Source organism: Artibeus jamaicensis, unplaced genomic scaffold, assembly GCF_021234435.1.
Source record: "Artibeus jamaicensis isolate MK-2021 breed Jamaican fruit bat unplaced genomic scaffold, CSHL_Jam_final contig_1016, whole genome shotgun sequence".
Taxonomy (NCBI): domain Eukaryota; kingdom Metazoa; phylum Chordata; class Mammalia; order Chiroptera; family Phyllostomidae; genus Artibeus; species Artibeus jamaicensis.
This window is the reverse complement of record NW_026521195.1, coordinates 8,586,414-8,606,975: the sequence shown is the minus strand read 5'-3', so window position 1 is coordinate 8,606,975 and position 20,562 is coordinate 8,586,414. Positions and strand designations below refer to the sequence as shown.

The 20,562-nt window shown below is 42.0% G+C and overlaps 1 protein-coding gene across 8 annotated transcripts in view; it reads right to left on the bottom strand.

The window, feature by feature from the left end:
- PDE1C (phosphodiesterase 1C) overlaps positions 1 to 20,562 on the bottom strand; it is a 382,013-nt gene that overhangs the window by 91,484 nt on the left and 269,967 nt on the right. For all 8 annotated transcript variants that reach the window (XM_053661833.1, XM_037126507.2, XM_053661810.1 and 5 more), the window contains one exon: positions 1,238 to 1,351. Coding sequence is in view for 7 of the 8 variants with exons in the window: in XM_037126507.2 (XP_036982402.2) it covers positions 1,238 to 1,351 (114 nt within the window). In the remaining variant the exon portion in view is untranslated. The remainder of the gene's footprint in view (positions 1 to 1,237; positions 1,352 to 20,562) is intronic.

The following is a 20,562-nucleotide window of genomic DNA, read 5'->3' as shown; positions in this document are numbered from 1 at the left end:
TCAGACACATTGGTTGGGGAAAGGGAAGAGAGTGTAACATTTTGGGGAAAAAGCTACGATTTCCATTTCCTTACATTGGGAGCCAACCATGTAACCAGAAAGTAAGTCACACAGTTCTTAGATTACTGGGGAACACATTCCAACTGGAACTGGGCATACGTGTAAGACTGCAAATGCTGACAAAGGGGCCTGTCTGAATTTCAAAAAGGAGGGGAAAAAAAGGCTTTCATATTTATCATTTCAACATTTTTTCAAAGGGAAACCAATTTTGTCATTTTCAAATGCACTTGGTAACTGAACATGCTTTAATGCTTTTGGATAATTCAAGGGCACAGCGTCTGCTAAGAAAATCAATAACACACTGGGGCCGATGGAGGAACACCAGGTGCTGAAGGGAACCCACGCTTCACCACCACCGCCAGACCCTCCACTTGCAGACACACACTGTGAATTAAAGCATGACCCTCGGTATCTAGACAAAGGCTAGCAACAATGCAATATTCATCGTGGAATCCTACATTTGATTTTTTTATTTTTTATTTTTTTATAAGAATTGTGTGTTTATTTATAAGAATTGTGTGTTTAACAGAATTAACAGAATATATTTATAAGAATTGTGTGTTTATTCTTTTTTTTAATTTTATTGATTATGCCATTACAGTTTTTCTATTCCCCCTCTTCATTCCCCTCTACCCTGCACACCCCTCCCCCACCATTCCCCCCTTTAGTTTATGACCACGTGTCTCAAGCTCTTTAGATTCTATATTTTCTCATACTATTCCTGCCCCCTATCTATTTTCTACCTACCATCTATGCTACTTATTTTCTGTACCTTCTCCCCACTTCTCTTCCTCCCACTCCCCTATTGCTAACCCTCCATGAGATCTTTATTTCTATGTTTCTGCTCCTGATCTAGCTGTCCTTTTAGTTTGCTTTTGTTTTAGGTGTGGTTGTTAGTAACTGTTGAGTTTGCTGTCCTTTCACTGTTCATATATTTTTTAAAAACCTAACCAGATTTTTTTACAGCTACCTGTTCCCCTCTTACCTGGTCTCACTGCATCACTATATTGGCCATGCGAGGTAAGTTGTGTTATATGAGCTCCTTTTTGTAGGTGAGGAGGTACAGAGGTCACATGGTGCTCAAATCTACCCCATTCATGCCATGGGACATTTCAGAAGAGCCATGAAACAGGGGAGTCACCATCACTGCACTGACTTCTTGTCGTCTACAGCTTACCTGGTTTCATCAATGTACACAGATTCAAGCACCGTGGCTGCATATTCCAAATTCTTCTTGAGATCTACCACGGAAGCCTCTCCTCTCTCTAACTGTTTGACCAAAGACCGTAACCTGGCAGGGAAAAAGACATAATGCAATTGGAATAAATGAAACAAAGAATAACGCTATCATTACAGTGACACATTTTATAGCCATTAAATATTTTCACTTTTCTACTATACTGAAGAGGAAAATATGAATCTAAAGATGGAGCTGACCAGTATTTCTCAAGGAGCAAGTTATAAAATAAACGCACACATTTAATAAATGACCACCACCAACACTTTCTAGCTACCTTTAATCTTTTAAGAGTTCCCTAAATTATCAGTGGTTTTGCTGCTTCTCTGATTTTAATTGTTGTCCTAATTGGATGTAGTCAAGCGTGACCGGCAGCAACAACATCATCAAGTTGAGATGCTGCCATGTGGATGGTGCTTTGTTTACAGTGACCAGGGACAGCAGCAGCCTTCTGGCCCAAGGGTGTCCCCAGACAGCGAGCAGATCTAAACCGCCAAAATGATCCTACAGGGCTACGGAGGTGTCCATGGAGGCAAACTATTTCTCCGACAGGGAGAATTCCCTAAGAGCAGCTAAGTACCCTAGTTTAAAAAAATAGTGAGGGTGGGGAACACACCAAGGAGGCACTGAGACGAGACCTTCCCCTTTGCTAGTCAGCGGTTCCAGAGAGTCTAAGAGAAATGATAACGCGTGCTACCCCCAGAGAGGGGGACTTAGTACGCAGGCCACAAAATGCCAACGGATGATCAGAGCCCATTCACTGGGGACACTAAAAACCACAGAGACCTAGAGGTAGGACGGCACTTCAGACAGACAGCAGCAAAAAAAGAGCAGGGATGTGAGGGATGCGTCACAGCATATTGGCTATCAATAGCGAGCACGTTATTGAATTTCTCTGAGTGTCAGCTACAAAATGGAGAGCCAGCCACCCTATTTCCTGGGTTGCTATAAATGTTAAATCAAATGGCTATTGATATGGTCTCATCAATCATGTGACCCGCCATTGTTTCCCCCCCCCCACCTTTTTTGAGATATAATTGACACATCACATTGTGTAAGTTTAAGGTGCACAGGGCGATGATCTGATACATGTATATATCGGGAAATGATTGCCACCATGTGGTTAGTTAACACATCTGTCACCTCACCTCGTTACAGTTCTTTGTGGTGCGAATATTTAAGATTTACTCTCTTAGCAACTCTATATACTGTTGAGTATTTGATACTCAAAAGTAATACTTGCTAACTATGGCCACCATACTGTGTATTAGGCCTCCAGAACTTACTCATCTTATAACTGGAAGTCTGTGCTCTCTGACCCACACCTCCTCATTTCCGAGATGTTTCTTTATAAAGGCAATTGTGATTGTTATTGTCATTGTTATTTGGTAACCACAATCATCGTAAGTAACCGGATGAGAAACATTCAGCAGGACACTGAAAATCATTATTAAATCTCCGTGTGCTAAGGCTCGTCCCACCTTCCTGACTTGAAAATACCCTCAGACTTGCAGTTATAAGAGGGAACAGTTTGATTTCCTGGCAAGTTGCACAGTACTCTCTTCCAGATCCACATGAAAATGATCAGCAATAAAAAAGAAGGGAAAACTCTAGATAGACCTTAAAAAGTAGGCAAGAAGGTCAGCCATACAAAAGAAATTCCTAGGTAACATACAGAGGAAGTTCGGTTTGAGTCCTGCCTGATTTGTGACTCTAACAGGCAAAGGGGAATATGTGCAGCGCTTCAGCAGAGGCCCAGGCCCCCTGGAGGTGAGGCTGGCCTCTCCTTAGCAGCGCTAGGGAGGGTTCTGAGTTTCAGAGGGCGTGCAGGACAGGGAGTTGGCATGGAGGGGCTCAGAGACACTCTCTCGTACACGGGAGATGGCCAGCCCGCCAAAGAACAGACACTGCTCCAAAGAAGGAATGGAAGCTCTTCAGCAAAGCACATTCCTGGCTAAGGCTGCCTGTAATGTTTCCTCTCACCTCCAGGGGCCAACTACCCCCCAGCTTGTCTGAAGAACTGTCAACTGGCAAAGCAAAATGGGGGTAAATGGAAACTTTTGTATTTCTCCCTTCATTTGGGCCTTAAAGTTCCTACCAGGAATTGTCATGAATCTCTAATAGGATTCATCTCAGTTCTCAAAACCTAAGAGAAAAGGACAAAACATACAAAATGGTGAGGGAAAATAGAAGATGAATAGAAATAAGAATTCGACAGTCCTGCCTACTTGTGATGGGGCTTCCATAGGAAATAACCATACACAGGCAACTTTAATCAATTTTAAGTCTGTTTTCCTAGACTAAAGAAAAAGCTTTATAAACAGATGAAAAGGGGTCAAATAAAAACAGAAACAAAAAATGAAAGCATCTGATGTATGCTATTGTAATTTTTTATTTCAAAGAATACAGAAAAGACCCTGAAAATCTTTGAGAACATAAAATATATTACTTACAAAAGCAGCAAAAATTCAATCTGGCCATAGACTTCTAGCCTGCCAAATATCAGAAAGCAACTTAACAACAATAGGAAGTTTTGAAAATAAAATGGTATAATTCAAGATATCTATATTTCATATAGTAGCCATGTATATGTGAAGCCAACATATAGATTCTCAGGTGTGGACAAATTCAAAATTTCATCTAAAAATGCTTTTTAAAAACAAAAACTCTAAGGCATATTCTGCAACATTTGTGACCTATTCTGTGAATCTCCTTGAACGGAGGCAGATTCATGGGTCTCGGATTAAAAGGACTGTGGATCCATGACCCAGACTTAACCAAGCCAACTTTTACAAACTAGACAAGGAGTTTATCAGCTGTTTTTAAAAAGTGGTAGATGAAGTATAATGCTAATTATACAAAAACAAGTTAGCATGAAAATGACTGACTTCTTTTCCTAGGACAAGTTCCTCTTCGTAGGAGAAATGTGTCCTATGTCACTGCTTTTTATTAGAAATTAAAACCATTAAGAATATTGTAAATATCACATATCTGAGATAGCAGAACCCAAAGCATCTTCCTTCTAACCCTCACTTCACTTGTATTTCATAGAAGTGCTTTGTAACCTAGATTTCTACCACCCGCATGGAGTGTCTAGACAACAGGAAGAAGCCCTGTGGAACCAAAGGCCTGTGGAGTTCATTGCCAGGGCCAGGGCACGAGCCCAGGCTGACACACCTGCCACGTGCCAAGCACCTCGACATGCCCAGGAGTACTGGGGGGGAAACACACTTGAAGAGGGGGCCAGGCACCACAATACCAATGTGTCACTCATTTCTGAAAGTGCTGCTTCAAATCCTGACTCTTGACTCTAGGTGATAGTCTAAAGGATGCTACTTAAGAACTAACCACAGTCAAAGTACAATCAAAATGATGGAGGCCATTACATGGAGTATCACTTAATATTCATTCTTGTTAATAATACTGGAGATATCAAGTCATGAAGACTCTCCTATCTCTTGTGATATGGCCACCACGACCCCAGGCCAGGGCAAGAGTGGTGCTCCCAGGAAAAGCATCCCACTCAGCACGGCAGATTCGCAGCACTGAAAATCAGCTCCCCCAGGAAGTCCCAGACTTTGTGCCACAATGAGCAGAAAATCAGCAGTGTGACTCCTTCCTCAGACAGGGCCGCCTGGAGCACCACACACCGGGCACAGCCACACGTGTGCATCCAGCGTGTGGGTCTGACCTGACAGAAAGCTGGAAACAAAAGCAGGCACTGCACCAACAGCAAACCCAGAGAAGAAGTGACACAGAATAAAGTACCTTTGGATGCATAACTGGTACCAGAAGTTCAAGTCTACTCCCATCCTTCCAGCTTGTGAGATAAGGAGAAAATTCTACCAACACCCTGGCGACAGTGAAGGGAACCTTGGACAACACCCAGGCAACATTCACCTCTACATTCAAGGACGACTAAACGGGGAAGAAATTTGTGAAAAGATGCAGCAGTAAGGAAGCAGAAACTACAACATTCACAATGCAGAGAAAAACTCACCCTCAAAAAGAAAATCCACTAAAGGAAACAGAAATAAATTTTAGGGAGCATCTGTCTGCTTTGTGTTCAGTGAAATGCAAGAAAACATCTTTGAAACAAAGGTGAAAGCTGAAATCCTAGTGTAATAAAAAGTGAACATATTGAGAAAGAAGAAATTGAAAAGAAAGAAAAGACTATAAGAACTTTAAAAAAAACCTAAATGGTGGCCAACTTCCTACATACCCAGCCCATTTTTGGACTCACACCCATTAAATACCAGCTACAGCCACCCAGTTCCCATACAGCTGCCAGCTTTCTGCTCTCTGCATCTGCCGCACAAACCCTTGGGCATTCCAAACACCCATAGCTTCCAATGCTGTAAAACCTTAGGGTGGCATTCAGGTGGGTGCTGCTCCCATGCCTCGCAGCCCACCCTTTCCCCTAGTCCTTTGTCCTTTTCAGAACATCCCATCCTGCCCTACCCTACCTTACCCTACCTACCACCCACCTCCTGGTGAAATTACCCCTTTGTAGGTAGAAGTTTTAAATGAGCTATTTCACCACTGGTAACCAACTAGTCTCAAAAGTGGAAAAATTTCCTAAAGTTTCAGGGAATAAGAAGATACCTTCCCCATTTCCCATTACAGTACAAGTTGTCCCTAGTTCTGAATCTATCTTAACAATGTTGTCTAACCCTTGTCAGGTGGCTCAGTTGGTTGGGGCATCACCCTGTACCCCAAAAGGTTGTGGGTTGGATCCCTAGTCAGGACATATAACTAGGTTGCGGGTTTGATCCCTGGTCCGGGCATGTACAGGAGGCAACTGATTGATGTCTCTCTCTCACATCAATGTTTCTGTCTCACATTAATGTCTCTCTCTCTCTCTCTCTCTCTCTCTCTCTCTCAAATCAATAAACATATCTTTGGGACAGGATTTTAAAAAATAAATTTTGTCTAAAAATAGCCAAGATCATTCATACCTGTATTATAAGGTATTTTTGTTAAACTTGGAGAAGACAATAAGGGCAGGACAGCCCAGATGTCTGCCTTTGTTTTCCTGGTAAAGTTCGTCTGAATATTTTTCCATGGAAATTCATTTTACCTAAAAGGCCAAAGTCCCCAAGGACAGGTCCCATGGTAAGCTGTGGTCCATGTGTCTAGTTTTAAATACTACATAAAAAGACCCTTTTGTTTGGGCACCTAAAGGAAGGGGGAAATGGAGGAAAGGAAAAAATATATATACATGGATAACAATAAGTTTCTCTTCTGAGTGAATGTTCAGAGTTTCCAGCACTCCATCTATTTCTGTCACTGTGGCTGCCAGATAATAGTGCCAGTACAGAAGGGCAACGCCATTTTAGGAATAGCGTCTGCTTCAAACCCTGGCAGGATGCCTTTCTGTTAATCTAGTGTGTAAGTTCACTGTGGGTGAGCCCCTGCCGCTTTACGCACGTCTTTCATCTCTCCACACTTCCCCTCTGCTTGCCGAGTGTTTCCTTGCTCCGACGAAACATGGCGTCATTTCAGTTCTCTGTGCCCTGAGGCTAGAAGAAGGCCTGGGCCCTGAGTCCCTGCGACGCTGCGCCGGCACTGGGGATGCATGACAGGGCTGGAAGAGCAAAACTGAAGGAGGCAATGTCTGAACAGTGTATTTGAAATTTGAAAGGCTGCTTCTTTTCCCCCCACAAAGATCATTTCTAGGACACGATGGGGTTTTATTGATTGGGAAGCAACTTTTGGACTCAACTTTGTAACTTAGAAAACCCCACAATGGGGCAGGTACTGTTCCTAGTCAAGGGAAGTTCTGAAAACCCTACAACACTGCGCCTTAAGGACACACATACCTTTGTGAGCTTTAGACACTACTAGAACGAAATCATCAGAAAAGCACAGGCACACATGAACTGGAATAAAGAGGCATGGAACTCACTTTCCTACACCTGTCTATGCTGCCCAAGGTCACTCCCTCTGAGAATGGATGAGCAGCTCTGAAGATGTCAGCGTGGCCAAGGGTGGCTATTGTCTCAGACAGGCTGTGTTAGGTTGGAAAGAATGTGAAACAAAACCGGGTCTTTCCCAGCACTTCCTCACATGATCCCATGAATTACGAGTCCTGAATAAAACAACCACTGTTTCTGTTCCTCACATTCATGGATTTGTAAGTCCCTGTGTACTTTTCACGCACCTGTCTCCTCCATGTCTCCCCCAACCCCCGCCACTCACCTAACCGCCATAGAAAGGAAATTAAAACCACTCCACTGAAAGAAATGTCTAACATGACTTTCAGGCTCATGCTTGAATGTCATCCATGACACCACTTGAGTACTTTTCTGGTGATATGTTTGTTTCTGTAATGAATTAAGATGACTGCACTTGAGACACTCATTCAAATTGGGTGTGTTCTGGCTGCAGGCACTGTGATGGGCTCCAGAAATACAAACAAGGGGAATGCAGAGTCTTCCCTCAGTTAGGAGGGGCAGCTCATGCACACCCACCAAGCAGGACAGCAAGCATGATGGCAGAGGTGGGACAAGGGTGCCATGAAAGCACAGAGGAGAAAAACCTCCAAATAACAAGGCCCTTTTTAGAGAAGGTGACGTCGGAGTGGTCTTGAGTCTGGATAGGCATCAGCCAGGCAAGCAAGATGGGATGGAGAAAAGGTGGACTCTGGACTGAGAAAGCAGCCTAAAGATGGTGATCCATCCAGAAAATTCCATGGATGGCTGGGACTCGGGGGTTAGTGAAGAGATAAAACTTCAGAAGGAGGCTATAGCCAGACCCCAGTGGGCTTAGCATTCCAAGCTAAAGATATTTAATTTTTCCCTGGAGATAAGGGGGAGCCCCTGGAAATTTTGTAAATGAGGTAAAGGGGTTACCATAATAAGATCTGCATTTTAGAAAGATCAATCTAGAAGAAAGGTAGAAGAAAGCAGGAACTTAGTGAGGGGGAATATTCTAAATGTTTTTGTTATAAATAGGCTTGTCTGGTACCCCGGGGGTGCAGTACAAATATTCCCCCTTGTACATCTTGGTAGGGTATTGCATGAGTTTGGTGGCAGTGCGGATCACTGCTTTCAATGGTTTCGGGGAAAGAGCTTGTTTTGGGCACACAGTCTCCTGATTAAGAAAAAACCCTACAGTTTTAATTCACATTATCAATGAATTCACCTACACATTCGAGGCAGAAATAACAGTCTTCCAGAGAAAAGCAAAAGACAAAACACCTTCCCACTCACTTCATGTGGCTAGCATAGTCTTAGTTCCTAAACCAAACACAAACATTATTAAGAAGAGAATTATAAGCCCGTCTATCTCAAGAACATAGATGCAAAAATTCTAAACAAAATTTTGACAAATTAAATCCAGCAATAAATAAAAAGGCAAGTAAGCACCAAGCAAAATTACAAAAATGCAAGGTTGGTTAAATGTGTTTAATCAATGAATAAATGTTATTCACTATTTTAACATGAATACAGAAGAAAAAGCATATGATCATAAAAGATATTTTAAAGGCATTTGAGAAAATATCTGTTCATAGTAAGTATCTTAGTGAAGGAGTCAAAGTAAATTTCCTAAATTTGATATTGTGTCTTTAACACAAAAATGCTATAGAAAACATTATTACATAACACCAAAATACAGAAAGTTTTTCTGTTGAACTAGCTAATAATGAGGACGCTTATGACCACTACTTCTCATCGAGATTGTATGGGAAGTTTTCACCAGTTCAGTAAGAAAAAAAGGGGAAATAAAAGATAGGCAAAGACTAGAAAGAAAAAGTAAAACTGTCACCAGAGACAAAATAATACAAAGGCAGGATATCTAAAAGAACTTGCAAATAAATTAGTACATTTCAAAGGCAAATTAGGCAAGGTCATTGGATAAACAACAATAAACAATAAAAAAATGGTACTATCTAAAAAAATCATCCAAATAAAAAGTATCTAGGAATAAATCTTACCAAAGACACAAAAGCACTCTTCATAGAAAAACTGTAAGATATTATTGACAGAATTCTAAATGACTCAAATAAATGAGAGGGTAATCCATGTTCATAAATCTAAACACAATATTTTAGAAATATGAATTCTTCCTAAACTTACCTATAGGTTCCATGTAATCCCAAACAAATTCTCCACAGGTCATTTGGTAGAAATTGGCAGGCTGATTGTAAAATTTCTTTGAAAGTGCGAATAACCAAGCACACCCAATACGGTTTTGATTACACAAAGAACAAAGCTGAAGCACTTACACGCCCAAAGAGCAAAACATTGGTCTACAAAGCATTTAACTCTGGGTCTGTAGCTCTCTACCACCTCGCTCTTCCAGCCCTTTCTTCTCAGCACACAGCTGGCCTTGTGCAAGGATGTGCATACGTACTTCAATATTAATACAGGCACAAGAGAAGTAAGGAAAAACATCTGCCTCAAGAAAAGAAGTAAAACAGCCAAGTATCCACTTCTTTTGAATTATCCCATTCCATGTGTGACTGTTCCACTCCATCAGCATGGGCCCATTCTTTGGATGCCCACGCGAGGGTACCACCACACACCCTCCTGGTTGCTGTGGATTTTTTGGTGAATATGTGCATCCCTTTTGCTTCCATGAAGCTGTGTCATGGAACAGCCCTGCACAGTCGGTCTTCAGCTAGCGGCTGTTCTACTCGGGAAATCTCCTCTCCAGATGCATGTTATGGGTGTGAGTGAGTGTGTGCATGTGCGCATGCTCCCTGACAGTGAACATGAGGCAGAAAGCACTGTTTGGTGCAAAAAAAGCCTTCTATTGTTATAGAATTCTAGAAGGTATTATGGCACAGGGTTAAAGTTTCAATTCACTGTGAGTTTATACTACTGATTCTATTCCTTTGGCATTCTTGCACTAAGATAATGCAGTGACTTACAGAGGCGTTTCTTCTGCACCCCTAATCATTTTTAATCTTATAAAAATATTTTTAAAAACCAATTTATCCCGTACTTATTTTTACCATCACTCAATTCACACATTTTGTGAAAAGGAAATAGTGTCTTAAAAAGTGCAGATCCACAATTATTCTAGGAAAACATTGTCTCCCTACAATATGACTCTAGGTGGGCGGAATTTATGGGGAAAGCATGCTAATAGAAGAACCCACTTTATTGGCCATCATTCTTCAGGAAAAAGGACTAAAAACAGTGAGAAAGGAAACCCAGAGCATCATTCTACCACAGGCCATGCTGGGGACTGTGGAGTGGGGAGGACTTGAAACCCTGCCAGGCTGCCGAAAAGGTAAGTTCCAGAAGCCAGTTTTCATTTGCAGCTATTCATGTGGAAAGAATCATCACCACTTTTCTCTACTGATAAACATGTCACTTCAAAAACATCTGCTTCAACAGACTGGAGAAATGAGAACTAAAAACATCTTTGAATGGTGGTAATGAGAACAGGAAGATGAGCAGAAGCTAGAAGAAAATCTGCAGGAAGATTTAGGAAGGTCAAAGCCATGCACAGGCATGATTCCCTCCATCTTAAGAGCCCACCCCGCCCCAGAGCTCCCTCGATTTTCCTCCCTCGCTTCAGTTCCTTATTTAATCTGAATTGCATTGTGTGGGTAGATTTATCCAGATGCTAAAGCTCACTCACCCAGAAAAATCTCAGGAATTCTACCTTACCAGAAACACAGTATGTTTTAGCAAGACAAATCCAAGATTACCTATTTTCTCCACTTTTTAATTTTATAATAAGAGGTACAATCATTTCATGGATAAAAACCTGCAAAGAATGGCCAACAAGGTGCTGAATTAACACAGCTGCCTTCTTAAAGATCAATTCCTGAAGCATCATGGACTAAAACAACCCGACTCAAAGAAAACTGAGAAACTCCTAAGGTGTCTTGCTTTGAACGTGGGGGACAGTGCTGCGAGCATGCTTGGTCTGGAACAGAGGTGGGGAGGAAATGATAGGACGGGAAGTGGTACAGTCTGCTGTCGTTTCCCTCCCTTGGCCACCTCCAAATGCTCAGAGGCCACCCCACATTTCTGGTGACTCAGGACTGTAAAAGCTCAAAAGACCCTGGAGGGTTCAGTCCCAGTTCTTTGTCCCACCTCATGGCTCCACCAGGTTCAACAGAGGTTTCCAGGAAGGAAAAGAATGTGGGAGAACATGTGTGGGAGGTGTTTGTGAACCTGGCTGGAACTGGGACACATGGCGTCTGGTCACTTCCCACTGTCTGGAGTCCAGTCCACGGCCACCTTTCCCAGAGAGAAGCTGGGAGCTGCAGCCCTGTGGCATGCCCTGGAGGATGAGGAAGGAGGTTTGGTGAAGAGCCCACATATTTCTGCCACACTAGATAATGGAACCCTGTTGAGAGCATCCAATGAATGTTGTATGTTCAAGTGGCTTGTTAATGTTATAGCCTATTAAACTGAGAGACGTGACCATCTGCATGACCAGTTTACCTCGCAAAGCTTGGGATAAAAATGAGATAGTTCTCAAGGGAATTATCCTGAGTGAACAAAACCGATCCCCCAAAATTACCTGCTATGTTATTCTTTTAATGTAACATTTTTGAAATGACAGAATTATGCAATAAAGGACAGATTAGTGGTTGTTAGGGGTTAGAGGGAGAGAAGAGTGGAATGAAGACAAGTGTAAAAAGGGAGCCCATGATGATGACCTTGACTGTGGTAATAGATGCACAAACCTACATATGTAATAAAATTGCGCCCAAACATACATGCACATACATACACATATGTAATAAGACTGGGGAAATCTGAAGGAGCTAGGTGGAATATATTAGCACCAATATTCTGGTTGTCCCAGTTTTGCAAGATATTTGTGTTGGGGAATACTGACTAATGGAAAACTGACTAAGGGTTTCATGGAAATCTCTTTGCATTATTTCTTATTAAATGTGAACCACAATTATTCAAAATACAAGGTTTAATGAAAAAGAAAAGGACACAGCCCTACAGTTAAGTGGAATATTGATGCTAATAGGCTGCACTTAAGTTGTCCTCACCCTGGCTGCTTTTATAAGGGCCTCTCTCTGCATGGGGTCCATTTAGTATTGCTCTCCCAGGTCCTCCTGCTTGGCAGTAGGGAGAAAGAAAGAAATGTTCACAGGTAAACTGTTAGCCATGTCTGATGGCTTTGGAGAGGGTCCAGCAAGGGCTTACCACCAATGACATCGGGAGCTTGGTGAGAACCAGAAAAAGACCGAAGGTTATCACAGGCTGAAGGTTCTCAGGATCCACTGAAGAAACCAAGATGCTAGCAGGTGGTCATCTCACTGACAAAATGAGGGAGGAAGAACCCAGCAACTTTATTAAAGGGTCACCAATTCCACCATCTACCGACTGCCATCCCTAGGGACCTCTAAGGTATGAGGCATTTTCCCTCCGGCACGCTCACCATCCCTTTTTCACTCACGCTCAGCAGTTAGTTTAATTTGGAGGGTAATTCCACTATGGTAGGCTGTCCAGGAAAGGTTTGTAAATAAAGTCAGCATGAGGAGGCATGAGGCTGATGGAGTAGGTAAGTATTGAAAGAGGTTAGGGCTGCAGAAGCGCCTGTCGTGGTGATTGACTTGTACTGTATAGTCCTTCCCACTCAAACAGGAAAACAATTTGCATACTATTAACATTTGAAGTTTGTTTTCAACAGAGTTACTGTGAAATTTTCTTCCCATCACAAAGCCTTTTGTAATAGCTTTGGGGTGGTGGGGGGGCGGGTAGGGATCTTGACTGGTAGTGTGTTATCACTCATGGTCTGTCTGCTCCAGTGCGTTCTAATAACTGAATGTGTCACAAGTCAAAAGCTTCCCCCACTTTATTGCTATATATTAATAGAAAAAGATGGGTTGGGAGACTTGCTATTCATTCAAGTATTACCATTAGAATAGTGCTTCCGCCATCCCTGTGGTTAGAAACACAAGCTTGAAACAGCTCAGGTAGCTAAACAAGGTAAAAGCTAATACAGGACCCAACTCCCATAACTATTTAGGAGCAAAACTCATTCTCTGTTAGCTATTTTCCATCAGAATTTACAAGGATGGTTGACTTACAAAGGAATTATCAGTAATCCTACCAAATACTCATGGATCAAATATAGATAAAGTACTCCACTGGCCCAAATCAATTAGTCCTCATTGCTGACCACGGTAACTTGTGGTTTAAAATCAGTGTCTGGTGCTTTGCAATCGGGCCGCTTGTGAGCATCGTGAACTTCCACTGCACTAAGACTTCCTCAGGTAGTGCCTTTCAAACCTCCTAAATCTCAGCACATCCGCTGTACAATTTTTAAAATGACACTTGAACCTTCATGGTGTCGTAATATGTTCTATTATTGAATACAAAAAGAGGAATTTTTTTTCGGGAGAAATTTATTGAGCTTTAGTTTCTAGCCCCGGTACCGGAAAAAAGAGGAAACAATGCTACTAAATGATTCTCTATTAAAGCAAAAAGAGAAACTAAGGGAATCACAAAACATTCAATACTTGATATTGACTCTTAGGAAGGGCACTTGAGAATTGTAAACTCCAGAGGAGGGGGTGGGGTGTTCACACCTATGCTATCGAGTGTTTCCAGAAGGGAGTTTTCCGTTCTCCCTGCCAGGCCACACACACAGACACCTGGGGCTCGGTGACATCCCTGGCCTAGCACTGCAGCAGAGACACTGCTCTGTCCACAACCTGGCAGAACACAGGCCAGCCAGAGCAGGTGCAACCCCTGGGTGTGGATCTCCCTGCAGCAGAGAACTGGCTGAGCTTGTCCAGCGTGACTGTGAAATAAAAACCGTCATTAAACATGAGCATATTTAATGGCATGGAACTGGTCCTCGAAATCCAGTCAGACATACGGCTCCCTGAACAGCCCACGCCCCTTCTGTGTGTGCCTCTGGCTCTGGGCTACATACCCTGCCTGCTGTGGACAAGGCATGGAGCCTGCCTGCCCTTTCCTCTTAGTCCCAACCTGCTCGCATTTCCCTGAGCAAAAATGCCATGGGAATGAGAAGTGAAAAGCTAAAACCTGTGGCCTAACAACCTACTGAATTTGTGTTCCTTTACCTGAAACACAGCATCTCCTAGTGCAAAGGTTCCTACCACCTGAGTTCCCTGGTATTTCACAGGAAAGAGTATTCTGAGTTTACACTCCATCCCCCTCCCCAATCTGCTGCCAACAGCCATTCCCACCATCACGAGTCCCCAGGGAGCAATGTAAAGAAGAGGCTTGAGAAAGAGAAAGTCTAGGAAGTGGGTAGTATCCTCCTGCAAAGTCCAGAGATAGGAGGATGTGAGATGGGTCAGGGGAAAGCTGAGAGCTGAGGTTTTTTGTGTTCAGCAAGGAGATGACTTCCAAGGTGACTCCCAGGACATCCTCACCACACCCAGGGCTGGGACATTACAGTGCAAGCAGCCACTAGGTGGTGGTTAGACAGAAGGAGGCTATCTTTTAGATCCCTGGAGTCTTACTTGGCTCCTGGGCAGAGAGGAAGGAGGGTGGAAGGAGGAAGGCATCAGAGGTCCCCAGTTCCCTGGAGAAGAATGTGGAAGTGCCTGACAGTGCTGACTGGCGGGATCCCCAGGGTGCCACCTGTGGGCCACAGGGACCAAGGGAGACTTACCGCTTGACCTCAGAAGGATCCCAGTGCCACAGGAACTGAGCAGGGTGACATCAGTGGGGAGGAACAATCACAGAAGTTGGCTAGAGATGGCACTAAGACTTGCAGCGACAAGTGAACAAGAAGCATCACCATGGAGACAAGAGATGCCAGAGGATAATCCAAGAACACCTGGACCGGTGCTGTCTTGGAGAGCAATGGGAGAGGAACAAGGAAATCTAAAAGCCTGGGCACTTAGATTTTTCAAAAAGAGAGTCACCTAAAAATTCAATTGGATGTTTTATGAATTGGATTGTGATTAGTTTCTCTTTCTACCTTAATCTCTCTCTCTGTCTGTCTGTCTGTCTCTCTCTCTCTCTCTCTCTCTCACACACACACACACACACACACACACACACACATTACAGACCCAGACCCAGCAGAGTAGGGCTCATGGCCATCAGGTCGCACACAGGAAGTACTGACACCACAGCATCTTTGCGCATCTTGAGCGCGCTGTGAACAAGTGACTGGCACTGCTACACACACACCAGCAAGTACCTCCTCAGTGGAAGGCACGGTGCACAGGAAGTTGGAGCAGACCCGATGCGACACCTGCTTCCAAGGCACTCACACCAAGCGTTGGAGGCAAATGCAAAAACAACATCTCCAGCAAATCCTGTCGTGGAGCTACAACCAAATATTCAAGCACAGAAAAGAAGAAAAGGACTCCTGGTCGCAGCAGGACAAGACTGTGTCATGCAAGTGGAATTCCACAGCTTGATTACCAAATATTTCATGGGCACCCAGACGAGGTCTGCTCCTACACTGAATCTGCACATCGTGAGGGTGCAGTCTGGTGGGGAAGGCAAAGGTACCTTTGTTGATACATTTAACAACATATCAAGTCCTAAATCAGGGTTTGCACTGAACATTACAGAAGTTATCAAAGAGTTTACAATGTATGAGTCTGTAAATTTCCATTTCTAAAGAACACCATGAAACCCCAAGTTGAAAGCAACCAGTGACTTTCTATGTTCTGCTTGGGAGTAGGGTCCTTTCACAGAGATATCATGAGAAGGGTTTAGGGGAGAGAGATGAGGTTATTTCCAAGCAATGTCCTGAACTGCGTTTCTTCAGATTTGGGACTACAATAGTACCTCCGGTCCCACTGAAGAAGGAGGCAAACACGAGTGCAGTGTGCTGCTTGTGGCTCCCTAGAGAATAAACGGTGCACCTGCCAGCCGGCAGCCCTGCGCACCTCCCAAAGTGGGTGAAGAACAGTGACCATGAACTGAGAGGCGATGGCTGCCTATCGGCACAGTCCTCGATGCCCCAAACAGAGAATGGAAGGGGAGGAGAGAAAGTTAGGATTAGGGAAAAATTCAGGTTTCTCTCTTCAGAAAGTGGTCTGTAAGGAAGGGAAGGAATCCCCAAAAGGACAGAAATGCAAGAAAACAAGGCAGCTCCTGAAGTCATTTTTGGTTTTCTATCCTACGTGAAACTGGAGAGTAGGGGCAAATGTGGGGCAGAAGGACTCTCCCTGCCTTGGAGAGAGGTTCTCCCTGCTGGTCATTTCAGTTTGGGCAAAATGTCCAGATGCTAAATGAGGTGGTGCTCTGGGCAGCCCTGTCACACTGAGGCCTCTGCTCCTGAGCCACAGGGAGGGGGCTGGGGCGGGACGGAAGCAGGGTACCGTGGTGAGGTGGAGGAAGCTGGATCACCAAAGTGCTTGATTTCATCACCAGAAATACAGTTTCCTTATTCTTCGGGGCTGCCCTCCACCTCTGCCAGCTCTTACTAGCTCTTTTGTTCCACTTGGGAAGGATTTGTTTCAACCGCCATCTTTGACCAATGAGGGCAGCTAGCAGGACCTTGTGCAATAGGCTGTCCAGGACGCTCTCCTTCCCCTGTCTGCGGTACACCTGCCTCCGTGGCAGCCAGTCAACCAGCAATGGTCATGAGATAAGAAGGGGAAAAAAGATTTGAAGAGGTAATGGTAATATTGCTATAGAAATAGTAATATTACTGGAGTGATATATTATTACAGTAACATAGCAATAATAATATCATAATATCAATATTAGTATAGTAACAGTAATACTAATATTACTATATAGTAGTATAACATACTACTATATATTACTAATATTACTATAATAGTAACGATACACTACTTTGTCTCTGAATATGACTAGTTTTTTTTTCTTTCTCTTTATGGACACTCTGTGACGACCAGTAAACATAGTTGACAAGCACGAATGGGTCTCTTGTTACGACTGTCAATTCCCAGATGTACTTACCATTCCATGTTTTAAATATTGTCCCTGAATGATGCACCAGACATCACAACCTATTAATTCTTCCATGTTCACGTGCTTTGTTTAGAAGAATTTAGAAAAGTTTCTGGGAAAGAGTACAAATAGCCCAAGTAGTGAAAACAAATATTTCCTTCCTTTCTGCTAGTCAGAAAACCAATGACCCACTGTGCACGCACCCGAGAACACCCGCAACTCAAGTGCTGGTGTGTAGTTTTTCTCGGGTCTTACTGACCGTGTCTCCTAACATTCCTCTAAGTCACAGAGGATGTTTTTTTACTCCAACAACATGTAAAAATGTGAGATGAAAGTAAAGCTTTCTTTGGTTTGTATTCTTTTAAAAATACCAGAGAGGATTCCACATGGAATAAGCATTTCATAAATGATAAACACGGCTGTCATTGGCATTTTCCTTTAAGATCACCCACTAGAGTTTCTGAAATTAAAAAAAAAACCCTTTGTTTTATTTGTATTTCAAAAAGAATAGTTGGTCATTGTAGAAAATTGATAAAATACCTATTAAAAAAGAAAAGAAAAATCACATCAAGTTGTACCACCTTAGAGATAAAAATAATGACCCAGACAGGTTAAATGATTTTTTTATCTTCTCCACATCAATTATTTAGTAGAATACTTTTATACTTAATATATTACCAATATCTTCTAATGTTTTTCCAACATAATTTTGATAACAACATAGTTTTCAACTAATTATATAAGTTATATATTATAACTTATATATATAAGTTAATGTAGGATACTTAGGTTGTTTCTAATTTTTACTATTAGAAACTGCATTTAAATGAAGTTTTTATAATAATATTTTTGTGCACTGTTTTTTTTATTGGGACAAAATTTAGAATTCTAATATAAGAATTAAAAAAAATATTTCTAAACTTTTTGAAGCTAAATTCCCCACCAAAAACTCAATGGTGACTCCTCCTTTGTCACCAGCAGAACAGGAGCATGTCCACGGCTCCAGAGCAGCACAAAAACCCATGCAAACTGTTTGAAAGGTAATGGAAATATATTTGCATAAATATATATTTGTCTAATTTTGGTATGCCTCAGATTTCCAGGGAGAATTTTGAAAGGAGGGCGGTAACTATTTCCAGATATGATGATCACTTTTAACTGGAACAGCTCCCCCCATCTCAACTCCATTTAACTGAAGGAAGTTATTTATGTTTCTAATATAAAGCAATAAAAAGCCATCTTCTCTCCTCCCCACTTCTCTGTCCGGCGACTCTGAGGCCATCATTCATTCAGTCCAGCCTCCTGCCAGACAGCCCTGAGCAAAGCATGGCTCTCAGTTCCAGTCCTTTTCAAGGGCACAGAGGGCACTTTATACCAGTCGGTCCTGACTGTAGATAACAGCGCATCAAAAGTGATGGCGGATATTGCAAGGCCCAGAAGATCCTTAAATGTCCAGTTATTAACAGAGGTGTTTTCTAAAAATCATCACACATTTCACGTGTGATGTATTGGGAGCCGGGTATTGGGGCTAAGTGGAGGTAAAGCAACAGAGTAAAAGAGAAAAGTAAGGAGAGACGGGGGTGGAGGAGAGGACAGGCAGGGAAGAAGGGAGTGATGAAAATAATGCGTCAACCTTTAGAATGAACATGTCTGTATTTCACTCAATAAAGTGAAAGGAAACAGATGAATCTACTACCTATTTCATCGTGCCCAGAGGCTGCCTAGATTAACATGACACATAATGTTCACCGTGACTTCTCATCCTCAGACCCACATGGTTCTCGAACAGAGGTGATTTTGTCCCTCATGGAAAGTTAAGCAATGTCTGAAGGCATTCTGGATTTAGCAGGAAGGTGTTCCTAGAACCTGGAATATTAGAGGCCAGGGATACAGCTAAACATCCATGCACAGGACAGCCCCCCACGACAAAGGATTACCTGGTTCTGAGGAGCTTTAAGCTTTATGAACTAATAACTCTAAGGAAACCCTGATGAAGTCATGCAGATTGTTTGAAGTTCAAACTACTTAAAAGACAACCTTAAGACATCAAAATGGATTAAAATAGATCTCAGTGGGAGACTTAAACACTTCTCGTTGTGGGTAATGGTATTCTGGATTTGCTCTTACAACAGGAAATTTATAAGCAAAATCACTGATGGTGAAAAATCTATATGCAATTAAAGAAATGACAATTGTTAATATTGCAGATTCTTCAGGGTTTCCTGAATGGGAATATCACATCACTCAGTGTTTAAAAAAATCTAAATCCAGGGTGTTCAGACATATAAATACGAAGCAAGCAGGTTTTATGTATAATTATTATCCTACCAGTCACTGCTAAGTACTGCTTCAACTCACTTAGAAATGGCTAAAAATAGGATTTTTTTCCAACATTCACTGACTTGCCATCATTCCTCTGAGAAAGAACCAACTCAATAAAGACCTCATTAAAACTCTCATCTCAATTGAAGTGAGTAAAATTAATATGTTAACAGTAAATTATGCATCCTTGATGCTTCATTCCTGTAACTAATTAACTTCAAATGGCTTATGGAAATGGCTAGGATGCTTTGCCAATTGCCCACATTTGTTGATGACATGATTTTGTCATCATAAACTAGGAGCACCTCAACCAGTAGTTGCCTGTAGGATCTAATTATCGTTCCATTGAAAATCTGGTAAAAACTATGCTAAGACTTTGTTATTCTTTATTTTATATACTGGACAAGCACGCTGACTGTAGGCTAGATGCTATGCTAGACACTGGGTAAAGCAACAGAGGCATCAGACACAGACATTGGTCTCGTATCACTCACCACCTAATGGTACAAGTTCACTACAGATATCAGTTGATTGCTTCCAGTGAATATAATAAACATTTAAAGGCTACCCACATGCTATACATTATTCTGGACCCAAAGAAATAAAAGCAAATAGGTCACAAATTGGCAATATCCTATTTGATTTCAGACAATAAATAAGGGAGAACATCTCTATTCTTACAGATTAACTAAGAATTATCACTATAATATATTATATATTCTGGACTCTGTTGTCTTGAATTCCTGAATAAAAAATTGAATTAGGATAAAATGTTATACCATCTAGTTTTAGAGAAATTTTAGAGATGAAAATGTCTATTTGAAAATATTATGCCTCTTTTTGCAAAATCATGCTATGCAAAGGTTTGTACTAATTTCCTTCTACACTTGAGAGCCAGAACACAATTTGCCACTTCAGCTGGACTGTGGGAACTATAAAACTTAATGTTTACAAATTTTTGTCTTTTTGAAAAGTCCTTGTGGTTGAAATTTCCTTTATAGTGATCAGAATGGACACTAAGTAAATGTGTTGCATGAATAATACATTCCAAGCCAATCTTTTCACTTTAAGTACATTTTTGTGCATAAATTG